General features: G+C 33.0%; 2 protein-coding genes and 2 long non-coding RNA genes across 6 annotated transcripts in view; 2 read left to right on the top strand and 2 right to left on the bottom strand.

Annotated features, from left to right (window-relative positions):
- The window catches only part of LOC126880503 (zinc finger protein 235-like), a 29711-nt gene extending 19158 nt beyond the window's left edge, over positions 1-10553 (bottom strand). Inside the window, exon 1 of the mRNA XM_050644386.1 lies at positions 10168-10553. Within this exon, the coding sequence (XP_050500343.1) occupies positions 10168-10399 (232 nt within the window). The 5' untranslated portion in view covers positions 10400-10553. The remainder of the gene's footprint in view (positions 1-10167) is intronic.
- The window catches only part of LOC126880505 (uncharacterized), a 33160-nt gene extending 18995 nt beyond the window's left edge, over positions 1-14165 (top strand). Inside the window, exon 3 of the long non-coding RNA XR_007696613.1 lies at positions 14056-14165. This is a non-coding gene — a long non-coding RNA (uncharacterized LOC126880505). The remainder of the gene's footprint in view (positions 1-14055) is intronic.
- The window catches only part of LOC126880502 (zinc finger protein 664-like), an 80981-nt gene that overhangs the window by 48952 nt on the left and 6799 nt on the right, over positions 1-25230 (bottom strand). The window contains exons 2-3 of one of the 3 annotated variants that reach the window (XR_007696610.1): positions 14014-15790; positions 13754-13930 (exon numbers count right to left, since the gene is read on the bottom strand). Coding sequence is in view for 1 of the 3 variants with exons in the window: in XM_050644385.1 (XP_050500342.1) it covers positions 14640-15790 (1151 nt within the window). In the remaining 2 variants the exon portion in view is untranslated. Of the gene's footprint in view, positions 1-13753; positions 15791-25230 lie in introns of those variants that run through there. The other 2 variants (XR_007696611.1, XM_050644385.1) reach the window with 2 other exon arrangements.
- LOC126880504 (uncharacterized) lies at positions 5938-7643 on the top strand. The gene is made up of 3 exons (XR_007696612.1): positions 5938-6438; positions 6537-6798; positions 7144-7643. It is a non-coding gene; the product is annotated as an uncharacterized LOC126880504 (long non-coding RNA).

Raw genomic sequence — 25230 nt, 5'->3', positions numbered from 1 at the left:
GTTTGCAAACGATTTGACAAATATGATCTTACCCAGTCATGTGGTATACCTCGAACTCCCATGCCTTCCATCTTCATCAGAAGCAGCCTGTGATCCACCATGTCGAAAGCACAACTGAGATCATAAAAAAGACCCAATGTGTTCTGTTTTTCATTTAGAGCTTCATAGATACAGTTAAGACAGTCATCAACAGCACTTACAATAGATTTTCCTTTCCTGAATCCATTTTGGACATCTGGCAGTAAATGAAATGCTTCTAGATAGCTTGTTAGTCTTTCACAGAACGCCAGTTCAAACAACTTTGCAATCTGACTGGGTATACAAATCAAACGGTAATTCTCAATATTACTTGCAGAACCTTTATTTTTAAAAATTGGAAATCCCTTGGATTCCTTTATATTGGGAAATTGGCCTGTCATAAAAGATTCGTTGATTAGTGACAAGGGTTCACATATGTGACTGGCAACATATCTTATAACCTTACCATTGATTTCATCTAAACCTTCAGCATGTTTAGATGTGGTCTTACTTATGTACATTTGCAAATTTAATTTCCCATGATCCCTTAAAATCTTCCATAATTTTCACCCCAAAAAATCTCCCAACCATTTCTGCTTAGAGAAGTTCCCCTATATGGAATTAAATAGATTTAACTGTTATAATTGATTAAGTTGTTTTCATCATTTAAAAATATTTTATATTCTTTTTATTTTTTATGTTTGTGTTATATACTTACTTAGTTGTAGTTTTACGTGTATCTAAATTTTATATTTTCATTATTACGACGTATTTTGTATGTATTGGGTTTATCCCGTTAATAAATAAATAAATATATGCTTTCAAATTAGCCTAAAATTGTGAGAAAAAAACACCCCAATCTGGCAACCCTGGCGTACCTGACTGGCACTGTCAATTTGTTTGTTTACGAAAGATGGCGATTATCTTCCCTCCTTTACCTGATTATCTTCTATCATCCTGAGGGCATTAAATTCGCTTCATGGCGATTCTATCAGTGTTGACAGTTCCTTGGTTTTATATCATATATTATATTATACAGGGTGAGCCACGCTCAACGGGACGGAGCCTACCAGGGAAAAGGCTAAAGATATTAAAAATTCCTTCCGTAGGAATACGTAGGTCAGTACCGGCTACAAATTAAAATTTGTGAAATATATACAGGGTGTCCCAATTTAGCGTAATGATATAAAGTTATATATTTTTAAATGGAACAACCTATATTTCACTTTAATTTTGAATTCTACTGAACAAAATAATGTTATTTTATTCAACATTCCCTATACCTATTCTTGACCGATTTCGATTTATTTGGGTTTTTCTGAAAATGTAGGTACTATTCGCGAAATTAATTAATTACACATTATCGCATGAATTTTAATTAACGTCTTTTTGTCACTTAATTGTCAACTGTCCATGCTTTACATCAGAATATTTACCATTTGAAACTAATCTACAGAGTGTTCGCAATCTGAAGTGTCAATGCTGTACAATATTTTGTATAATTACTTTCTTAACTTAAATGGGACACCCTGTATTTTACTTTAATTTTGAATTCTAATCAAAAAAATAATATTACTTTATTAAACAATCCCTATACCTATCTTCGATAATTTTCGATTTATTTGCGTTTTTTTGAAAATGCACTATTCTTGAAATTAATTAATTACACTTTATTACGTAAAGTTAAACAAAACACACTGGAAAAAATTAATTTACATTAAATGTTCAAAGTGGTGTCCATTTTCTTCAATGCATAACCTCACTCTGTGTTCAAAATTTTGTTTTACTTTTCTTAATATTTCTGGAGTAACTGTTGCAAACGCATTACGAATATGCGTTTTCATGTCTTCCGCGGTTGTAGGTGGAGTTTGATAAACCAAACTTTTAATATATCCAAAAAAAGTCCATTGATGTTAACCCAGGTGATCTAGTAGGCCAATTGACAGCACCACCCCTACCTATCCACTTTCCGGGAAATTTTCTGTCTAAATATTCTCTAACATCACGCGTGTAATGTGCTGGAGCACCGTCTAGCTGCAGAAACATTGTTCTTCTAATATTTAAATTGATATTTTGCAAAAGTATCCAAATGTCTCTTCGTAGAAATCTTAAAACTTTTGTCCATTTAAATGGCCATTAAAAAAATACGGTCCTATCACATGTTCTCCTATTATTCCACCATATACATTAAGGGACCATCGGTTTTGTCGATCAATACATCTATATTCATGTTGATTTTCCGTATTATAATAGTGAAAGATATGTCGATTCACGAGTCCATTATTATGGAAAGTAGACTAATCAGTGGAATAAAGTTTATCAAAAAATGTTGATCTGCTCCCGTTTTGTCTAGAAACCATAAAAAAAACTCTAACCTACGTTCAAAATCAGTTCCATACAAATGCTGATGCATTTGAATATGGTATGGGTGATATTTATATTTTTTAAGAATTCTGCATATACTAGTTTGGCTTACTTCAATCTCCCTGGCCATCGTCCTTGTACTTGTATTTGGATTTTCAATAACTGATTGAATAACTTCTAATTCGGTATTTTCATCTTCAGTTATGGTATTTATCAATTTTCGTTTAGTATAAACAACACTGCCAGTTTCACGAAACCTTGTTAAGACTCTTTCAAATACTTCTTTACGAGGATGACGTTTTAAGGGAAATCTCTCAGCATAGACTCTTGATACTAACAAACTGTTTTGATCACATTCACCCAGTATTAAAATCATATTGACTCGGTCTTCAACTGAATAATCTGCTATTTCTATTAATTGAAAGCAATACAGTTAATAGTTTGACTACTAGTTTGACAGCTAGATACCTTTTGTTTTTTCATGGCATTCTTTATAATGTATTATGAGCTATGTAATTAACGACATTAAATGTTCCAGGTAACATAATGCAAAGAGATCTGAAGATACTAGATATCAATATAAAATTTTATAATAGTTTGATTATAATAATTGTTACAGCATTCAAATATAGGGTATTTTGTTTAAGTTAGGACTTTATGTAATAAAGTATAATTAATTAATTTCAAGAATAGTGCATTTTCAAAAAAATGCAAATAAATCGAAAATTATCAAAGATAGGTATAGGGATTGTTTAATAAAGTAATATTATTTTTTTGATTAGAATTCAAAATTAAAGTAAAATACAGGGTGTTCCATTTAAGTTAAGAAAGTAATTATACAAAATATTGTACAGTATTGACACTTCAGATTGCGAACACTCTGTAGATTAGTTTCAAATGGTAATTATTCTGATGTAAAGCATGGACAGTTGACAATTAACTGACAAAAAGACGTTAATTAAAATTCATGCGATAATGTGTAATTAAATAATTTCACGAATAGTACATTTTCAGAAAAACTCAAATAAATCGAAATCTGTCAAAAATAGGTATAGGGAATGTTGAATAAAATAACATTATTTTGTTCAGTACAATTCAAAATTAAAGTGAAATATAGGTTGTTCCATTTAAAAATATAAAACTTTATATCATTACGCTAGACACCCTGTATATATTTCACAAATTTTAATTTGTAGCCAGTACTGACCTACGTATTCCTACAGAAGGAATTTTGAATATCTTTAGCCGTTTCCCTGGTACGCTCTGTCCTGTTGAGCGTGGCTCACCCTGTATATCGTCGCCTTAATACTATAACTTGATAACTCGAAATTAGTAGTTTTGAGATAAACGAGTTTAAAGATATTTGTGATGCTACCATGATGTAAATCTTTGAAACACACTCAGTGATCAAAAGATCTAAGTTATTGGTTTACCGACCAAACGTAACTAAATCAAACAAATGAAATAGAGAATGTGGAAAAATACCATGATGTTGGTAAATACGGAATTCACTCTGCGGCTCTAAAATACTGTTCCTTAACTTTTTGGCAACTGATCTATTTAGGAATATGGTGCAAATTTGTTTTCCAATATGGAAAAAAACATGAAAAATTAAAGTTATCAACTTTTAGCACTACCATAATGTTAACATTTGGTAATGTCGCATGTTGTGCTAAGTCGCATATAAGTGAACTTTTTAACACAACTAATATTTTAAACACCATTTTGTTGAAAATTACCCCTCTGCCATGGGGGTTGCCAGATCTGCTAACAATTCTCGAATTCTTGCATTAAAATGAACTGAATAAACCGATAGCAATTATGTGATAAGTTCAATGGTTTCAGAGAAACACCTGCTAAAACTAGATAACTCGAGTTATCTAGTTATAGCATTCAGTGTATGTCGTATTCACGATTATTTCGACTAAATAATAGCTTGATAACTTATCTTGTCAAGTTTTAGCACTGAATATTAGTGGCATTTGAGTTTTATCAACTTTCATCAATCATAAATAAATACTTAACCCGTTTGAAGTGAGATATCAAGTTTTTACACAATATGGAGGCAAATAAAATACATGTGAACTAGTGATCTCAAAAACGTCAATTTTGGGAGTTATCAAGTTATAGTACTAAGGCGACGAAATGTTGTAGGCAAGTACGAAATTCAGGTATTCTTGCAAAAGCCTAGTCATTTTCGTAATGACTTGGCAGTTTGTATAACGTTTTCATTTTTACGAAATGGCTTCACACTTTTAGGCATTTGCAAAACTGCCAGAAAGAGTAATTTAATTTTTAAACAGTGTTGCAATTTAGACACAGATCATAAATATATAAGTTTAGGTTATGTTGCTTATTTTTGTTACTGTGTTAGTTTTATTTTATTATTTATGCAAATTATTACAATGAACTCGTGGTATAGCTTTTTCAATAAGTTCAGTAAAATAATGGTTAAACTCCAAAATATTTAATGAAATTAAAAAAGTTCCTTAATTAATTAAGTTAACATTTTTATAATAATATTTGTGCCTTACTATAAAAGAAAGGTTTAGAATCACTGGGTGTAATAATTTCATCATCATCAATGGCGCTACAACTTTTCGTAAGTATTTGCCGCGTTTACTATTGCCTTCCATGTTTGTTGGTCCTGTGCCACTAATTCCCATTGTCGCACTCCCATTTTCTCTAGATTTTCTTTGACTGCATCTTTCCACCTTTTTCTAGGCCGCCCTACAGACTTTCTTCCATCTGGCCTTTCCCAGAACACATTGTTTATAAGGCGATTGTCATTACTGCATATCAAAACTGTGTATCAAAATTTCAATTATTTAAATTTAATAAATTTTATAAACATTATCTAAATTGCAATGTTGTTTCAAAATAAAATTATGCTTTGACAGAATTGTATTGTAAAAATGTTCACGTTTCTGGTGGTTTTGCAAATGCCTAAAGTGTGAAATCATTTTGTAAAAATGAAAACGTTATACAAACTGCTTAGCCATTACGAAAATGACTAGGCTTTTGCCACAATGCCTGCATTTCATACTTGCCTACGACATACAGTAGATCGTCAATAATCCAAATCCTGGTAATCCAAACGTTCACTAATCCGAACGAAAAAAAAATTATAAAATTAAAAAATATGATTGTGGACCGAATTTTTGGATTTAATATGATATGGGCAAAACATGACCGCGGATTTTTGTTTTGTTTATGCAGAAATACATCCAATATATTTGTTTATTACGCAGGTGTTTTATTCCTTGTAACTAAAACGTATGTACATATGTACTATGTTTATGAGCTTTGTATGTATTTTGAAGATATGTTCGATAATCCGAACTATCCCTGTACCAATTAGTTCGGATTATCTACTGTATATAAAATATTATGCTTGTTCATGGGTAATCTTTCATTTTTCCCACAGACTTGGAATTTGACTGTAGCTATGTTGATGAACCTATTGTAACTGACAAAGATTTGCGTAAATAATCTAGATAAGCTGCATCGCCTATGCAATAAATTCGTCGAGTAGTATTCTCAATAAGAAAAAGCCAATAAAGTAGATTGCATGATCTTATGCCGATTAAAGAAATTCAGCCGTCGCAAAATGTGAAGCAACAGTAAAACAAACAAAGATTTCAGAATATTTTAAATTGATTCGATTGTACGAGCTCAAATCCCTCTTATATTGTCAAACAAACCATACAAATGAAATTTGAGAGTTGTACTGTGAATTTTGAATTTCTTTTTAATGTTCTGTTAACCGTCTTTTCGATTATCCGTCATACCCTTGGTCCGGTGCCCTGACGGATAATCGAGGTTCTACTGTACTTAAATATTAGGCAATCCAAACCACGTGACCTCTGGTTGGCACACAAACTAACAAAGAGGTTATGTTTGTATCTATTTTTCAATGATTTTTCATTGTTTATCGTCGTATTTTGTCTATTTTGGATTTCGTTTCCTGTTTTTGTGAACTTTATAAACTTTACTACAATGCAAACTGATTATTTAAGGAAATTATTATTGGAAACTCCAGATGTTGTGAGAAAGGTAGGTGAAACAAATTTTATTGACTGTCATTTTGCCCGGATATTTATCAATAATGATGAATTTTGCAAGCAATAACATTATTTCTTTTATTGTTTTAGATATTTATTGAAGCTGAAAATAATTGTGGATTTAGATCCATACGCAATTCAGTCAGAATTGGATTTTACAGTAAAGTGCAGACCATCAAGTTACTATTATAGATATTTATACATATCTGGTGGAATCTCGCAGTTGCTACTCTAAGCAGCAGATGAAAGCACACAAAAGCCTTCAGGCACATAAATATTTTACAGCTGGATTTGTTTTGAATGGAGTAAAAATTGTTAATGATTTCCTGATTTCCATATTATTGTTGGAAAGGTATGCCTTTATTTTATTTATTCACCATTAAGAAATATATGGATAACAGTATTAGTGTCTTTTGGATAAATTGGTTCTAAATATTAGATTTATTTACGTTTATATATCTGTATGAAACCAGACATATCGTCGTCCTAATCTGTAAACTGCGAACTCCATAATTATCTGAAAATGATTTATTACTGCCATCTATTTGAATTACTGTCATGATTGTTCTAAAATTATATTATATGAATGTCTGATTTTAAATAAAATATTCTCAATCATTGTAAAAAACGCAAATACTCGAATAAAAATAAATTTTTGTAGTTCAAGAATTTCCAAAAAAATAAAATATTTTTTTAGGTGAAGCATTTCCAAAAATCTAATGCTAAACGACTAAATGCTTGGGTGGGGTGATAGCCAGTTCTGATGACATAGCAAATGCAGATTGTATGCGTATGGCCAGTAATAGTGAAGTCTGCAGCAATCCTATTTTTAGCTGAGTATGCCCAGGGCAAGATAGACGAAGAAGAACCCAATGTTACAGCTACATGGTTTGGAGATAGCAACATATGCATTCTCTGATGAAAAACTAATGAGTTTTGAAACTGTTCGGTCAGAGTGCTTGTTGTGCTCACTAAACGAACTGAAATATAAGATGGCTTTGGCGTTGTGTTGCAGCGATATGAAAATGGTTATTCATTTTTAATTATAATGTACTTCTTCATCATGAGTAGTTATGTATTGGTCTTTTAAATGTGTATTTATTTTTGTAATTAGTATCAACTTGTAATGATAATATACATTTATCGTTTAAGGTATGACTATGTTTTGACTCTAAAATAAATGATTTAAAAATCGAATCCTGCCTCTTTCTGTTAGTAACTACCCATGGATATCACAAATAGTGATTACTGATAGGTTTGTTCGTAGAATGATCAGCAACTCTTGCCAACCATCAGACACATGCGCATTCGTAGTCTATGAATGCTAACTATTATCTGCTCATGCATCTGATGGTTGGCAGCAGTTGCTAATCGTTTGTGTCATACTACGAACAAACCTATTAGGTCTGGATCCCATGTACCAAAAAAATTGATTAATAGCAAGCTGAAAATTTGTTAATAGCTTAACGGTGTCCAGTTGGACAAACTTTGATGTATTGTGACACTGGAACAGGGATAGTTTTAATTGTGAAACAGTTTGGAAACTCAGATTTGGAACATCAGATTACAAAAACATCCCATATATTTTGTCGGACAGAACATCCAATTGATTTGTTATCCTTTCATTAAAATCTCATGCAAAAATCAGACTGCTATTACTAACCAACATGATTCCTGTAGTTTGACATGGTCTTCGTGTTCTACTCATTAAAATGCCCAGTTGGTGATTTTTTCACCAGTCTGGTTTTTGCATGAGAGTTTAATGAATTGGTAGCAAATCAATTGGAAGTTTTATCTGACAAAAATTACATAAACATTTTCGTAGTTTGACGTTCCAAATTTTTAACCTGTTCCACAGTTAAAACTTCCAGTGTTCCCGTACATCAAAGTTTGTCGGACTAGACACTGTTAAGCTATTAATAAATTTTCAGCTTGCTATTAATCAACTTTTTTTTGGTACGCGGGATCCAGGTCTATATGGAATAAATAAATAACAAAACAAATTCCCTGTCAAAACTGCATTTATTTTGAATAGAATGAAAAACAAAATAATATTGTTTTAACAAAATAGGGGATAAATATTAAAATTTAGTATTAATAAAGTTTGTCACATTGGCCTAAAAATTAATGTCACTAGTTACATTAGTGTCACATATAAATAATTGTAATAACATTAATAAAAATCATAATTCCTAGCATGAGTGCGTCCTGTTTTTTGATAATTTAGTTAGGCGAGGAAACATAAATGATGTTCTAATAGGGCTTTTCATCGATTGTCATTTGTTTCGAACTTCTGTTAGATGTTGTATAATCCGTGTATAATATTACTATACACGGATTATATGACAGAAGCTCAAAACAAATGACTGTGAATGAAAAGCCCTATAGAGGGAACAAGAAAAAAATTAACATTAACCGATCAGCTCGACTTCCACAGTTCACTACTATACAAGTTACAGGCACGTTTTCAGCACTTAAAATCACCAAAAACGAAAAGTTTATAAATTAATCAATGTAATGAATGTCTTTAAATACTATATTAAGCTCAAAATCACGACAAAAAAACAAATTAAAATTAACATTATTCTTATCAGTTGGACTTCCACACAAGTGACAGGCATGTTGTCAGCACTCAAAATCACCAAAAACGTAAAGTTTATAAAATAATTAATCTAATGAATGTCTTTAAATACTATATTAGCTCAAAATGAGGACAAAAAACAAATTAAAATTAACATTATCCCGATCAGTTGGACTTCCTAAAATCACCAAAAACGTAAGTTTATAAAATAATTAATCTAATGAATGTCTTTAAATACTATACTACCTCAAAATCACGACAAAAAACAAATAAGAAAAATCAATAATTACATTGAGTTTAGGTTAAGAACGGTTTTGTGTGCCAACCAAAGATCACGTGATTTAACTTTGACAGGTCGATGGATTCCCTAATTATATCGTCGCCTTAATACTATAACTTGATAACTCGAAATTAGTAGTTTTGAGATAAACGGGTTTAAAGATTTTTAAGATATTTGTGCTGCTCCCATGATGTTGGTAAATACGGAATTCACTCTGCAGCTCTAAAATACTGTTCCTTAACTTTTTGGCTACTGATCTATTTAGAAATACGGTGCAAATTTGCTTTCCAATATGGAAAATAACATGAAAAATTAGAGTTATCAAGTTTTAGCACTACCCTAATGTTAACGTTTGGTAATGTCGCATGAGATGCCAAGTTGCATCTAAGTGAACTTTTTAACAAAACTAATATTTTAAGCATTATTTTGGTGAAAATTAGCCCTGTGCCATGGGGTTTGCCAGATCTGCTAACAATTCTAGAATTTTTGCATTAACATGAACCGAATAAACAGATAGCATTTATGTGGTAAGCTCAATGGCTTCAGAAAAACACGTGCTACAACTAGATAACTGGAGTTACCTAGTTATAGCATTCAGTGTATGTTGCATTCACGATTATTTCTATTAAAAAATAGCTTGATAACTTATCTTGTCAAGTTTTAGCACTGAATATTAGCGGCATTTGAGTTTTATCAACTTTCGTCAATCGTAAATAAATACTTAACCCGTTTGAAGCTAGTCATCAAGTTTTTACACAATATAGAGGCAAATAAAATACATCTTGTGAACTAGTTATCTCAAAAACGTCAATTTTGGAGTTATCAAGTTATAGTACTAAGGCGACGATATGATTACTAACCTTTTTCAGTTTTTTGGTTTTCTTCAAATGGGTCGAGTTTATTTCCATGTTCGATTTCAATTTTTATGGGGCATTTCTTTAAGTCTACATCATATGTGTCGTCATGAGTACTTTGCTCTTTGGATTCCTCCTGTATTTCACATTTAAAGTCATCCAAAAGAGCATCATCCATGTCATTATACTCCATTTCTATTTTACACGTTTCTTCGCTAATTTCTTGTTTGACTTCCATTTGATTCGTGACGTGATTTTTTTATTTTAGTTTTATATATATTCCAATAATAACTTTAAAGCAAAAAATTGAAACCAATCAACAAAAATAAAACAAATTCATATTCACAATTATTAAAAAATAAAATGTAAACAACAAATCTGAAGTGTCAATTTGTCAAGTGTCATGCCATCACACATGTCATGTGTCACATCAAGTGTCACCAAATTATGCCTAAGGGCGACGTCCCATGTATCCGATTTCCGACGATACGTTGATCCGAATGTATTCTCATTGGCCAGAATCGAATCAGAATATTTTCGCGCCGAATTTCATCCGAAAGCTATAACTACGCTTCTGACATCGGATAAAGTTGAAATTACTTAAACTTTTTCCGATAAAACGGACGTTTTGTATTGTAACGTAACCTAATTTTATTTCTGTGTATTCAATTTATTGAATTTGAATCGAAGAAGTTATGTTCGAAGGCGGTGCCAGATATGCGGTATTTGGCAAATACAGTACAACCCATGATACTATAAATAACAAGATAAAGGCCGCGTCTCACCATCAAATAATTTGATCAAACAGTTTGAGCAAACTCGGGAAGTACGTCGTGACGTCACAATTGCAGTTTTTTTGAAATTCTAAAAATCTGTGCTCTCACTAGGTTTGTTCGTAGTACGATCCAAACGATCAGCAACCGTTGCCAACCATCAGACGCATGCGCAGTTACCAGTTAGCGCTGCGCAGTTATCAGTTAGAGATCGTATACTACGAACACGCATGCGTCTGATAGTTGGAAACGGTTGCTGATCGTTCTACGAACAGACCTACTATCAGTCTAGTTTGATCAAATTTTTTGAATTGAGTTGTCTAACTTGTTTGTACTTTATTTAAAATTAAAATTTTTCATTATTATCCACAATGAACACTCAGGATGTGATGTCACTAACTGTCACTTTTAAGACCGCGTCCCACCATCAAATAATTTGATCAAACTGGTTTGAGCGGTTTGAGCAAACTGAAAGTGACAGTTAGTGACGTCACATCCTGAGTGTTCATTGTGGATAATAATGAAAAATTTTAATTTTAAATAAAGTACAAACAAGTTAGACAACTCAATACAAAAAATTTGATCAAAGGACTGATAATGAGAGCACAGATTTTTAGAATTTCAAAAAAACTGCAATTGTGACGTCACTTTGACGTACTTCCTCAAGTACGTCAAGTTTGCTCAAACTGTTTGATCAAATTATTTGATGGTGAGACGCGGCCTTCAGTTTGCTCAAACCAGTTTGATCAAATTATTTGATGGTGGGACGTGGCCTTAATATATTGCACATCCGGAAGTCGTGACGTAACTGGAGACCGGCAAGTTCGTAATGGTTCGTAATCATTCGTAATGCCCGATTACTTTGAATTGTTCGCGGTTGTATTTTATATTTTATCTTTGACAGTTATTTTGACTGGAATCTCGACTCTAAATTCTTTTCGAATACATTGAAGTTTAATGTTATTTTGCCAATTGAATAATTTCATCACATAATGCATACAAATCCCATTTAACTTTAACAAGAATTCAAATTCAACTTCCGGTCTCCAGTTACGTAATCAATGCGCGAACTCGGACGTATTTTGAGCTACGGGAAAATACTATCTCTTTATTTATAGTATCATGGTACAACCTGCCATATCCTGACGGTTCTGCGCCGTCCTGATCTACCGAAATCTACCGAGAAAGGCAGTCCTGCTGTTGGACAACACACTAAAAGAAGGCCAAATAATGTATTATAGAATCTATACGTGTCTATCGACGAAAGTTATTGACGGCGTTAATTACTGGAATGTATGAAGGAGAAAACGTTTCAAGACCGCGTCCCACCATCAAATAATTTGATCAAACTGGTTTGAGCAAACTGAAAGTGACAGTTAGTGACGTCACATCCTGAGTGTTCATTGTGGATAATAATGAAAAATTTTAATTTTAAATAAAGTACAAACAAGTTAGACAACACAATACAAAAAATTTGATCAAACTAGACTGATAGTGAGAGCACAGATTTTTAGAATTTCAAAAAAACTGCAATTGTGACGTCACTTTGACGTACTTCCTCAAGTACGTCAAGTTTGCTCAAACTGTTTGATCAAATTATTTGATGGTGAGACGCGGCCTTCAGAGACTATAAAAGAAGTATAGTGGTCTTGATATCCGGATCGGTCTGTCGCCACATTGATCCGGATATGGCAGGTTTTACTGTACTGAACAAGTGCTTGCTAAATATCAAATACATTTGAGTGCCCATCAAAAGTGTTCGTTAGGGCGACGTCCCATGTATCCGATTTCCGACGATACGTTGATACGAATGTATTCTCATTGGTCAGAATCGAATCAGAATATTTTCGAGCCGAATTTCATCCGAAAGTTTTAACCAGTGCCGGATTTAGGGTACTTGCGACCCTAGGCCAAATTACCCCGAGCGGCCCCCGATAACTTCACGATTATGTAATTAAAGCATAAAGCACATTTCATATTAATACGTACTTATTTATTTTAATTTTACTTTTTAAAATTGGTACACCTTACAAAGCATAACATAAATGAATATAAATGCCATTAATGTTCTATGTATTTGAATACGATACATACAGTTGAGTACGCGAATCTTTATCCGTGCGTCATCATTTAAAGCATACGAAATATGTCGATGATAAGTCGGAAATTGAATTTACTAAACGCAACAGCAAGTCACTGTCACTTGCTGTTGACTTCTCAAAAACAAACCATGTGGTGGACCCATTCAATTATTGTGTATTTCTAAAACCATAAAATGAAAATGAAATCTAAAAAACGACGCAAAATCGACGTAAAAACTACGTTTTTCATATCACGTATTTAAAACTTGATAAAAATGACGTGACTTATGGTGGGACATATTCACGTGATCTTCGACGTCGAAAAAACGTGATAAACTGACGTCGTTTGGTGATAATTATGACGTTTTTTCAACGTTTTATAAACGTTATTTGGTTGCCTGGGACAATAGTGGCACAACTAGGAACAAGCTAGGGCGATCGATATAATATCGTCTTCTCACGTCGGAATCAGAAACTCGCATTAGGTTTCTGGAATAGGTTCAGTTCCAACCTATTACCGAAAAATGCTATTCTGTACCATCTCTATGTGCTTGTTTATTCAACTTTGCACTAAAGAACTTGTTTAGCACAAAAGTCGGGAAATGCAGAGCAATGCGCGGAAGTTTTAAACGGAAGCGCAATACCCAAAGAGCGTATATGCCGTTCCCGACGTTAAAGGGTTAATGTAACAACAATCATTTTGTGTTTTAAAGGAGCTTAAATAAATAAATAAAAAAATAAATTTAATTATTTAATGAAGTTTCTACAAACAAATCTTACACTATTAAAGTTTTTCTCCAGAATGAGTTCTCAAATGTGTTTTCAAATTACCCGCTTCACTAAATTGCCGAAAACAAATTTCACACTGATAAGGTTTTTCTCCAGTGTGCACTCTCAAATGTCTTTTTAAATTACCTGCTTGACGAAATCGCTTAAAACAAATTTCACACTTGTAAGCTTTATCTCCAGTGTGCACTCTCCAAGGTTTTTCAAATCACCTGCTTGACTAAATTGCTTAAAACAAATCTCACACTTGTAAGGTTTTCCTGCAGTGTGTGTTCTCAAATATGTCTTTTCAAACTACTTGCATCACTAAATTGCTTAAAACAAATCTCACACTTGTAAGGTTTTTCTCCAGTGTGCACTCTCGAATGTTTTTTCAAATAAACTGCTTGAATAAATTGCTTAAAGCCGATCTCACACTTGTAAGGTTTTTCTGAAGTGTGTGTTCTGAAATGACTTTTTAAATTTCCTGCTTGACTAAATCACTTAAAACAAATTTTACACTTGTAAGGTTTTTCTCCAGTGTGCACTCTCAAATGTCTTTTTACTGCCTGCCTGCACTACCTGCTGCACTAAGGCCCGGTACTTTATGTCTCGATTAACAGCCCGTTCGTTAACGGAGGTTTAATCGGGACCTCTTTAGGGTCACTTGCGTTGTAATAAATGCAATTATAATTATTATTATAATTTATACTTATTTATAATTATAATAATACTTGTAATTGCAATTATTACAACGCAAGAGACCCTAAAAAGGTCCCGATTAAACCTCCGTTAACTAACGGGCTGTTAATCGAGACAAAGTACCGGGCCTAAATCGCTTAAAACAAATTTGACACTTCTATGGCTTTTCTCCAGTGTGCCTTTTTGAATGTTTTTTCAAATGTCCTGATTCACTAAATCGCCTAAAACAAATTTCGCACTTGTAAGGTTTTTCTCCAGTGTGCACTCTCAAATGTCTTTTTAAACTATATGCTGCACTAAATCGCTTAAAACAAATTTCACACTTATACGGCTTCTCTCCAGTGTGTAGCCTTAAATGCATTTTAAAAGTTCGTGCTTCTCTAAATTGTTTAAAACAAATTGTACACTTGTAAGGCATCTCTCCAGTGTGTATTCTCAAATGACTTTTCAAAGTTCTTGATTGTCTAAATTGCTTAGAACAAATTTCACACTTATATGGTTTTTCTGCAGTGTGCACTCTTAAATGTGTTTTCAAATCACATGCTTGACAAAATTGCTTAAAACAAATTTCACACTTGTAAGGTTTTTCGCCAGTGTGCACTCTCAAATGTATTTTCAAATAACTTGCATCACTAAATCGCTTAAAACAAATTTCACACTTGTAAGGTTTTTCGCCAGTGTGCACTCTCAAATGTCTTTTCAAATTATCTGCTTGAATAAATCGCTTAAAACAAATTTTACACTTGTAACGTTTTGGCCCAGTGTGGAATCTGAAATGTCTTTTCAAACTACTAGCATCACTAAATTGCTTAAAACAGATCTCACACTTGTAAGATTTTTCGCTAGTGTGCACTTTCAAATGTGTTTTAAAACTACTTGCATCACTAAATTGCTTAAAACAAATCTCACACTTGTAAGGTTTTTCCCCGGTATGCAATGTGAAATGTCTTTTCAAATTACTTCTATTACTAAATCGCTTAAAACAAATTTCACACTGATAAGGTTTTTCTCCAGTGTGCACTCTCAAATGTCTTGTCAAATCACCTGCTTGACTAAATTGCTTAAAACAAATCTCACACTTGTAAGGTTTTTCTCCAGTGTGCACTCTCAAATGTTTTTTCAAATCACCTCCTCGACTAAATTGCATAAAACATGTGTCACATTTATAAGGTATTTTTCCAGTCACAACTTGCATATTTTTATTTAATGTTTTTCCTTCATTATGTCGATTCATATCATTTCCTTCGTAAGACAAATCTCCAATGAGTTTCTCAATAATTTCTATCTTGCTTTCATCGTGAACATGACCTAAAATACAAACCAGCTATAATCTAATTATTTGAGTAAAAAGGAAGTATATCACTTGTACTATTCCGGTAACTTTAAAACAGTACTTCTGGTTGCTTTTCTCAAATCAAGTCCTAGGTCAAATTTCTCACGTATAATGACGGAGGAGACATATTCGCGGCCTAACGGACAGACAGCCTAGGTCAAATTTCTCACCTTTAGTACCATCCTGGGATTATAAGCTTTCACTTGACACCTCATTTGTCATTCTACCTGGTATAATGACGGAGGAGTTATATTCGCGGTCGGACGGACAGACAACCTAGGTCAAATTTCTCACCTTTAGTACCATACTTGGATTATAAGCTTTCATTTGACACCTTACTTGTCATTCTACCTGGTATAATGACGGAGGAGTTGTGTTCACAGACTTCTTCTTCTTCTTCAGCCTGTGTTCGTCCACTGCTGGACATAGGTCTCTTCCATTTGCTTCCATCGATTTCTACTCTTGGCAATTCTCATCCACTGTTTGCCCGCGACTTGTTTGATATCATCTGCCCACCTCTTCTGCGGTCTGCTTACTCCTCGCCTGTTCTCTCTTGGTCTCCAGTTTGTTAGTCTCTGTGTCCATTTTTCGGGATTATCTCGGGCAACATGTCCGACACATTGCCACTTGAGCCTTGCTATACGTTCTGCGACATCAGTAATCTTTGTTATTTCACGAATGTCGATATTTCGAATTTTGTCTCTCAAACTAATCCCTAGCATGGCCCTCTCCATCGCTTTTTGAGTTGTACTGAGCTGCTCTAAGGTTTTCTTTGTAAAGGCCATGGTCCCCAGTCCATATGTAGTTACAAGCAAGATACATTTGTCATAAACTCTACGTTTTAGACACAATTGTATATCTCTATTCTTCAAGATAAAGCTTAACTTGCCGAAAGCGTCACAGACGGACGTGCATAATTCAAAGTTTTCACATTTTTTCAAAATTGGGTGAAAACAACAGAATATCAAATACTCTCCAAATAAAACTCCAAACAGAATCAGAGGGGAAGATACTGCAGCGGAAGAAGGGAGACAATTAAAAACAATAATACCGCGATCTGCAGAGGAAATTGTCGGAAAATCCAAAAGGCAAAGAAATGCGGAATGGTATGATGATGAATGCAGAACTGCAGTAGAGGAAAAAAGGGTAGCTAGGCTTAACCAACTTGAAAGAAACACAAGAAATAGTAGAGAAACTTATAACGAAAAGAGAATACAAGCGACTAGAATATGCAGAAGAAAAAAGAAAGGCTTTGAAAAAACAAGTACAAGAAATCCTAGAGCATAACAACAGACACGAAAGCAGAAAATTCTATACAAGAATAAAAGAAAGCACACAGTCATTTAGACCAAAATTGACAATATGCAAAGACAAGGCGACAGAAAAACAAAAAATTATAATGGGGTGGAAACAATACTTTGAGAAAAACCTAAATGCAGACGATGGAAATTATCAAAACGAGACAATATATTATATGGCGGAGCAGCACATTGAAAATCCGAGTTATGAAGAAGTAATTCAAATAATAAAAAAATTTAAAAACAGTAAATCGCTAGGAATGAACAGAGTTTCGGCAGAATTGTTGAAATATGGAGGATCCGAACTCTGGGGAAGAATCCATTACCTGATAAAGTTGGTATGGACCAAGGAGCAAATGCCAGAGGAGTGGGCAGTTGGTCTTATACAACCAATATATGAAAAAGGAGATAGGTAAGAGGGAATGCCAGAATTACAGACCAATTACATTGCTAAATGAAATATACAAAATCTTTTCTGGCATTATCTACAATAGATTGTCAGAATACTCCGAAACTATAATTGGTGATTATCAAAATGGATTCAGACCAAATAGAGCCACTACAAACAACATGTTCATACTAAGATCAATACAAGAGAACTCTTATGAATACGACATAGAACTATATAATATGTATAATGTATATAGACTTTAAAAAAGCATTTGATAGTGTGAAAAGAGATAAAATGCTGGAAGACCTCCGCAATCTAGGTATACCAAAAAGATATGTCAGCCTCATAAAAATGACGAAGGGTTCAAAAGCAGCAGTTAGAGTAGAAGGAGAACTGTCTCCCCTGTTTGACATCAATATGGGGGATAAGACAGGGAGACGCACTTTCAACTATGCTTTTCAACCTAGTACTTGAGGCAGTCATTAGAAAAACCTATGTAACCGGCCATAGAAATACCAAAACAGTACAAATTACTGCATATGCAGACGAAGTCGTCATTATTAGTAGAAGCAAGACACGATTAATGGAAACATTCAAGGAAATTGATCCTGAAGAACAAAAAAGAGGGCTTAAAATAAACGAAACAAAAACTAATTACATGACCATCAAAAGAACACCTGAGAATGAAAATAATATAACGATAGACAACTATACTTTTGAACGTGTGGATGCCTTCACATATCTGGGCGCAGAAATCAATCAGAAGAATTCCGTAAGTAGCGAACAGCTATCATGTCCTCAAGACATTCGAGAGAAAGATACTAAGAAAAGTATATGGCCCGGTGCAAGAGGAAGACGGCACATGGAGAATCAGGAGAAACGACGAGGTTAATGAACTGAATGAAGGGTATGATATTGTAAGATTTGTGAAAAGTCAAAGACTGTCATGGCTGGGACATGTTCAGCCACAAGAAGATAAAAAAACGACAAAGAAGATATTACAGCGGAAGCCAGTAGGAAGACGAAAAAAGGGAAGGCCCAGGACGAGATGGTTGGGTGATGTGGAAGACGACCTGAAAACCATGAATGTAAGACAATAGAGGAGAAGGGCACGAGAGAGATCTGAATGGAAGAACATAGCCAGACAGGCAAAGACCCATCCAGGGTTATGATGCCAAAAGAAGAACAATAAAATTAAAGCATAATAAAATTTATGGTCCCCAGTACCCTGTCCTTTTTGGAAATGATTACAAAAGCCTTAAAAATCGTTTTAATTGCTTCGTTTGAGCAAGTCACTTTCTGAAAATTTTCAGAGTGCATGTTGGACGCGTTTCCGCACGCATAACACCTAAACCTGTAGCTATAGCGCGGTTAAGTTTTGTTATTGCAAAACTCTAATTTTTAATTTTGGTCAAAACATTATACGTTAAAACAAAATAAATTCTTTTCCTCAGGCAAAAAAGAGGGAGTGATTGTTGAGCCTGACACTCTCAAGATGTCACTCTAGCATGGTACAGTTTTGTTATTACAAAAGACTCAACTGGTATGGACACCTTTAGAGATTGCCTGAAAATAGATGGCCAAAAAGACAAAGATGATCCTGGAGAGTAGATGTCGAAGATGCAATGACCGCCAGAAATCTAAAAACTGAAGATTGCTTCAACAGAAAACGCTGGAAATTAGGATGTGAGAAGCGGCGCCAGCTGTAGAAGACTGGCTTATTATGTATAAAATATATACATACTTAATAATTTTGTTGTTGAATTTTTCACTGGAAATTTCCCATTTTAAAAACTCCCAAATAACAACAACAACAACAACAAGAAACTCCCCAATAACATTAACAGTACATATAGTAGGAAAAATGAAAGATTACCCATGAGCGATCATATTAAACACATCTTTTCTATGTTCCAGAAAATAATGAAATAGTACCAGTACTATTGGAACCGTGCAAGTTCGGAAAAGCGACACCTGGTTTTATAGTTCAGCAACATTTTTCGCACTTTTAATTATATTGACCAATTATATTAGTCCTGGTTGCTGGATAATTGTCAAGGCCATAGCCCAAAAAAATTATAAGAAGAAAAAGTAATATTGAGGTTATGTTAGTAAAAGGTAAACAATTGTATGTAAAACCTAAATAAAATTAATTATTAAAATGCAGTACTGAAAGCAAAATACAATTGATTAAATTTACTTTTATATAATAATTATGCTTTTTCTCATGAGAATCTTTCAGTGCGTCACAGTTTTTCGATTATTTCTTTTTAACGCATTAAATTGTATGTGACAGAAAAAAACGCACGTCGGTGATTACATTTCGTCGGTGACATTTATAACATTTATTCTAGTTGTCAATGGATGGCGCCATAATCGAAAATAAAATAATTTGCGAATTATATAATATATCTACGAATATATAGTATTTTTACTACAAAAGCGATATTACGTACAGTCCATTCATTTTACATATTCCCAACTGTAAACAAATGCACATGGAAGCTAAACAGGGTCGTCCTGAAGTGTATCTTAAAAACCAACAGGCTACCTACAATTTGAATTTGCAGACTGACCAGTTTGGACCTGTAAAATGAGAATCCGCCTCGTTTAGGGCAATAAATTACATTTAACAGCCTGTTGACGAATGAGACGGCGAATACTAACACGTGCGTTTGTTTATAGTTGGGAATTTGCTATGTGAATGTGGTGTAGGTCAAAATTTTTGACGTAAGAGAACTGTCAAAACATTAGAATGTGACCTTTCATTATTGCCATGTTTATAATAAACATGGCAATAATGAAAAGTCACATTCTAATGTTTTGACACTTCTCTTACGTCAAAAATTTTGACCTACGTAATATCGCTTTTGTAGTAAAAATACTATAATCTGAACAATTTATAAGACTATACAAATCACTTTGATTTTTCTCTTTTTACTATCTGATTCTTTCAGGACTATACTTGAATCTCTCCACTGAACTCTATGTTCATTATCCCATGCGTGTTGACATATTTGAGATCGATCAAATTCTCTATTTTTAATATAAGACTGATGTTCACTTATTCTAACGTTTAATGGTCTTGATGTTTCACCTAAATAAAATTGTTCGTATTCACAAGGTATTTTATAAATGCAATTCTTTGTTCTTTCTTGTTCATTGCTAGGTTTAGTTTTAGATAGAATAGATCTCAATGTGTTTGTTGTTTTGAATGTTGTTGAATTTATTTCCTATTGTTTTAAGTTTCTCGGATAGTCCTTTTATATATGGTATTGTTATTTTCCTCGTTTATCTTGTGTGCTTGTAGAGATGGCATGATGGAACTGGAGCAGGTACCTCGGAATAGGTTCCAATCATCTATTCCACGCACCAGTGACAAAAAGTGGACGGCATCTGTTTCGATTCCAACGGCGCCGCATAGACCGCAATCCGCAATAAACTCGAACTGGATTCTCTCTCGGAATAGGTTTTATACATCTTTCAGTGCATCACGGTTTTTTGATTTCTATCTAACGCATTAAATTGTGACAGAAAAAAAACGCACGTCGGTGATTACATTTCGTCGGTGACATTTATAACATTTATTCTAGTTGTCAATAGATGGCGCAATAATCAAAAAAAAATTATTTACGGATTATATTAAATTTATAAGACTATACAAATCAAAGAAAATACCATTTTATAAATGCAATAAACACAACTGATTTGATTTTATGCCAAATTGCAAATAAAATGTGACAACTGTCAGATTTAACTAAAATGTCCTGTCACTAAAATGTATTTTATCACGGACTTACCTTTTTTTCTATCTTTTGTGACGCACTGAAAAATGCTCATGAAAAGAAGCATACATATACCATATCAATATTGTGGAGCAGCATATAATTTTTCTTCTTCAATGACAGTAGGTATGAAATATACCTACCTCAATTTGACAATTTCAATTGACAATATATGATATATTTACGAAAGTTGCAAGATTTCTCCGCTATTTGCCCATGATCGTTTCTCGTATCCCCTCGAAGTACAACTTGCACACAGCGAATAAGAACAGCTTATATAAGTATTATGTACTTGCATTGGCCAATTTTTTTATGAAGCTGAGACAGAAAAATACAGTGTGTTTTATACAACGAACTGTCAACACTGATGGAATCAGTTTCTAAGTGGGGGTTTTATAAAATCACATCTGGCAACTCTGGTGGTAGTTATAGCAAATTTTACCTGACAAATTCTCTGTCTCTCTAGGAGCTCTCTCTTATATGTTGCAGGCAATCTCGCTTCACTGTTTGAATGGGACGGGACCACCCTCAAATCACCCAAATTTAAATTTTTTTAGAGAACAGTAAAAAAAAATTATACTACTTATCAACAGACGGTCCTGGAAATAATTCATAGGTCCTATCTTCTTCGATTATGAGAGTATAATATAAGTTCTATATGTACATTTGCAAATTTAATTTCCCATTACCCCTTAAAATCTTCCATAATTTTCAACCCAAAAAATCTCCCAACCATTTCTGCTTAGAGAAGTTCCCCTATATACTTTCAAATTACCCCAAAATTGTGAGAAAATACCCCAATCTGGCAACCCTGACGTACCTGACTGGCACTGTCAATTTGTTTGTTTACGAAAGATAGCGATTATCTTCCCTCCTTTATCTTCTATCATCCTGTGGGCATTAAATTCGCTTCATGGCGATTATATCAGTGTTGACAGTTCCTTGGTTTTATATCATATCATATATTGTAGGCAAGTACGAAATTCAGGTATTCTTGCAAAAGCCTAGTCATTTTCGTAATGACTTGGCAGTTTGTATAACGTTTTCATTTTTACGAAATGACTTCACATTCTGGCATTTGAAAAACTGCCGGAAAGGGTAATTTAATTTTTAAACAGTGTTGCAATTTAGACATAGATCATATTATATAAGTTTAGGTTATGTTGCTCATTTTTGTTATTGTTAGTTTTATTTTATTATTTATGCAAATTACTGCAATGAACTCGTCGTACAGCTTTTCCAATAAGTTCAGTAAAATAATGGTTAAACTCCAAAATATTTAATGAAATTAAAAAAGTTCTTTAATTAATTAAGTTAACATTTTTATAATAATATTTGTGCCTTACTATAAAATAAAGGTTTAAGAATCACTGGGTGTAATAATTTCATAGCATTAATTATTTAAATTTAATAAATTTTATAAACATTATCTAAATTGCAATGTTGTTTCAAAATAAAATTACGCTTTGACAGAATTGTATTTTAAAAATGTTCACGTTTCCAGTGGTTTTGCAAATGCCTAAAGTGTGAAGTCATATTGTAAAAATGAAAACGTTATACAAACTGCTTAGTCATTACGAAAATGACTAGCCTTTTGCCAGAATGCCTGCATTTCATACTTGCCTATGACATACAGTAGAGCGTCAATAATCCAAACCCTGGTAATCCAAACGTTCACTAATCTGAACGCAAAAAAAAATTATAAAATTAAAAAATATGATTGTGGACCGAATTTTTGGATTTAATATGATATGGGCAAAATATGACCGCGGATTTTTGTTTTGTTTATGCAGGAATACATACAATATACAGTCGAACCCGCTTATTAGAATACCGGTTAAAGGAATATCCCGGTTTAAGGAATAAAAATTTGTGGTCCCAAAACGGTTTTACTATGCACATATGATCGGTTATTAGAATATCCCTGTTATAGGAATACTTTTGCTTGGCACGAAGGCTATTAAAATAAGAGGGTTCGACTGTATTTGTTTATTATGCAGGTGTTTTATTCCTTGTAACTTAAACGTATGTACATATGTACTATGTTTATGAGCTTTGTATGTATTTTGAACATATGTTCGATAATCCGAACTACCCCTGTACCAATTAGTTCGGGTTATCTACTGTATATAACATATTATGTTTGTTCATGGGTAATCTTTCATTTTTCCTACTGCAACAAAACTAAATTTAAAAATAATTTTTAAACAAAAAGTTGGGGAATACCTGATTTTTGTAAAAATTCATAGGTGGTCGTAATAATTTGGCCAGGGACTGTATGTACATACTTAAATATTATACAGTATGTCCCTGTAAGTTGTATCCATATGGAAAACTTTTTGATTATTAATTTTGCGAAAAAAAGTTATTGTTCATAAAAAGCTCTGCATGGTCCAAAACCTAAGATTTAATCATCAAATATTAAATTTTTTGAATATTATACGCGGTATGTCAAAAAGTTTGAATTTCACTCAAGAGTAAAGTAGCTTTATTTTTCAAAAAAATTGAAAATTGCTATTATAAAAAGTTGTTTGGAATTAAAAACTATATTCTAATATGCAATTACATCCTTCTAATGAAAAAAAAAATTGTTTTGAAAAATTATGGAAAACTAACATTATTTTCAGTTATTTCAAGTCTGATAACTCTTTTATTATTAATTTTACGAAAAAAAGTGATTCTTAATAAAAAGTTCTGGATGGCCTAAAACCTAAAATACAACCATCTTATATCAAATTTTATCAATTTTATACGAGGTATGTCAAAAAAGATAAATTTAGATAAAAAGTAAAGTACCTTTATAGTTCAGAATATTTCAATTAGAAGGATGTAATTACATACTGAAACATAGTTTTTAATTCTAAATAAATTTTCATAATAACAATTTTCGATAGTGTGTAAAATAGACGTATTTTACACTTGAGAGAAATTTATATTTTTTGACAACCTCATATAAAATTGATAAAATTTGACATAATATGGTGGTATTTTAGGTTTTAGGCCACGCAAGAACTTTTTATTAAGAATCACTTTTTTTCGTAAAATTAATAATAAATGAGTTATCTGAATTGAAATAACTGAAAATCCATAGTTATCCATAATTTTTGCAATTTTTTTGGACTTAGCCAAAAAAGTGAAAAAAAAACGTGTTTTTTTCATGAATTTTGTTAGGGAAAATGAAATAAGGATCAAAAATCCTTGGAAAACAACAAAATTCATGAAAATATCGGAAATTACATAAAAAAAGTCTTATAAAAATATAAAACTGCTTACAAAATAATATAAGAGGCATTTAAATAAACATAAATACCAGTATTTATACTATTAAACCATAGAAAAATAAAAAATATCCCAAAAAAAATAATTTCTTCAAATTGCAAAACGAACTCCCAGGCAGATGTGTAATAATTGGAATTTGACATACATGCACAATGTTGCCACATTGTAAATTGCTTTTTACAGAGTAAAAAATAATTTGAAATACGTAAAATATATAAGAATTTGAATTTGAAGAATTTTAAATACGTATGATGCGATAATCCGAAATGATAATATATAGTATTTTTATGATAAACTTACCCTTATTCGGCTGGTGGATACAGCTCTGCGGCAGCCATGAACAAGTGATGCAATCTTTCCTTCCGTATTCACTTTTAATACGCTGCCGCAACCACCACATTTTCTAGTATTCTTTAGTACCCCGTGTGAATATAAAAAGGTGAGAATTTTCTCCCTATCCGCTGCCATAACACTAGCCTCCAGGAATGTTATTTCACACGTGGTACACGACGCCATTTTGTACGCTTGGCTTTGGCTTTACGGCTTTACGACTTATACCCCAGGCTGTGGGTAAAAAATAGGTCGATTTCAGGATATAATCCAGGAATTTTTGAAACTTATCAGGTGTTGTAAAGGACGATTCCAGGAATAACTTCTACTAA

This window comes from Diabrotica virgifera, chromosome 2 (assembly GCF_917563875.1).
Source record: "Diabrotica virgifera virgifera chromosome 2, PGI_DIABVI_V3a".
Classification (NCBI taxonomy): Eukaryota; Metazoa; Arthropoda; class Insecta; order Coleoptera; family Chrysomelidae; genus Diabrotica; species Diabrotica virgifera.
This window is presented reverse-complemented; position numbering and strand designations above follow the sequence as displayed.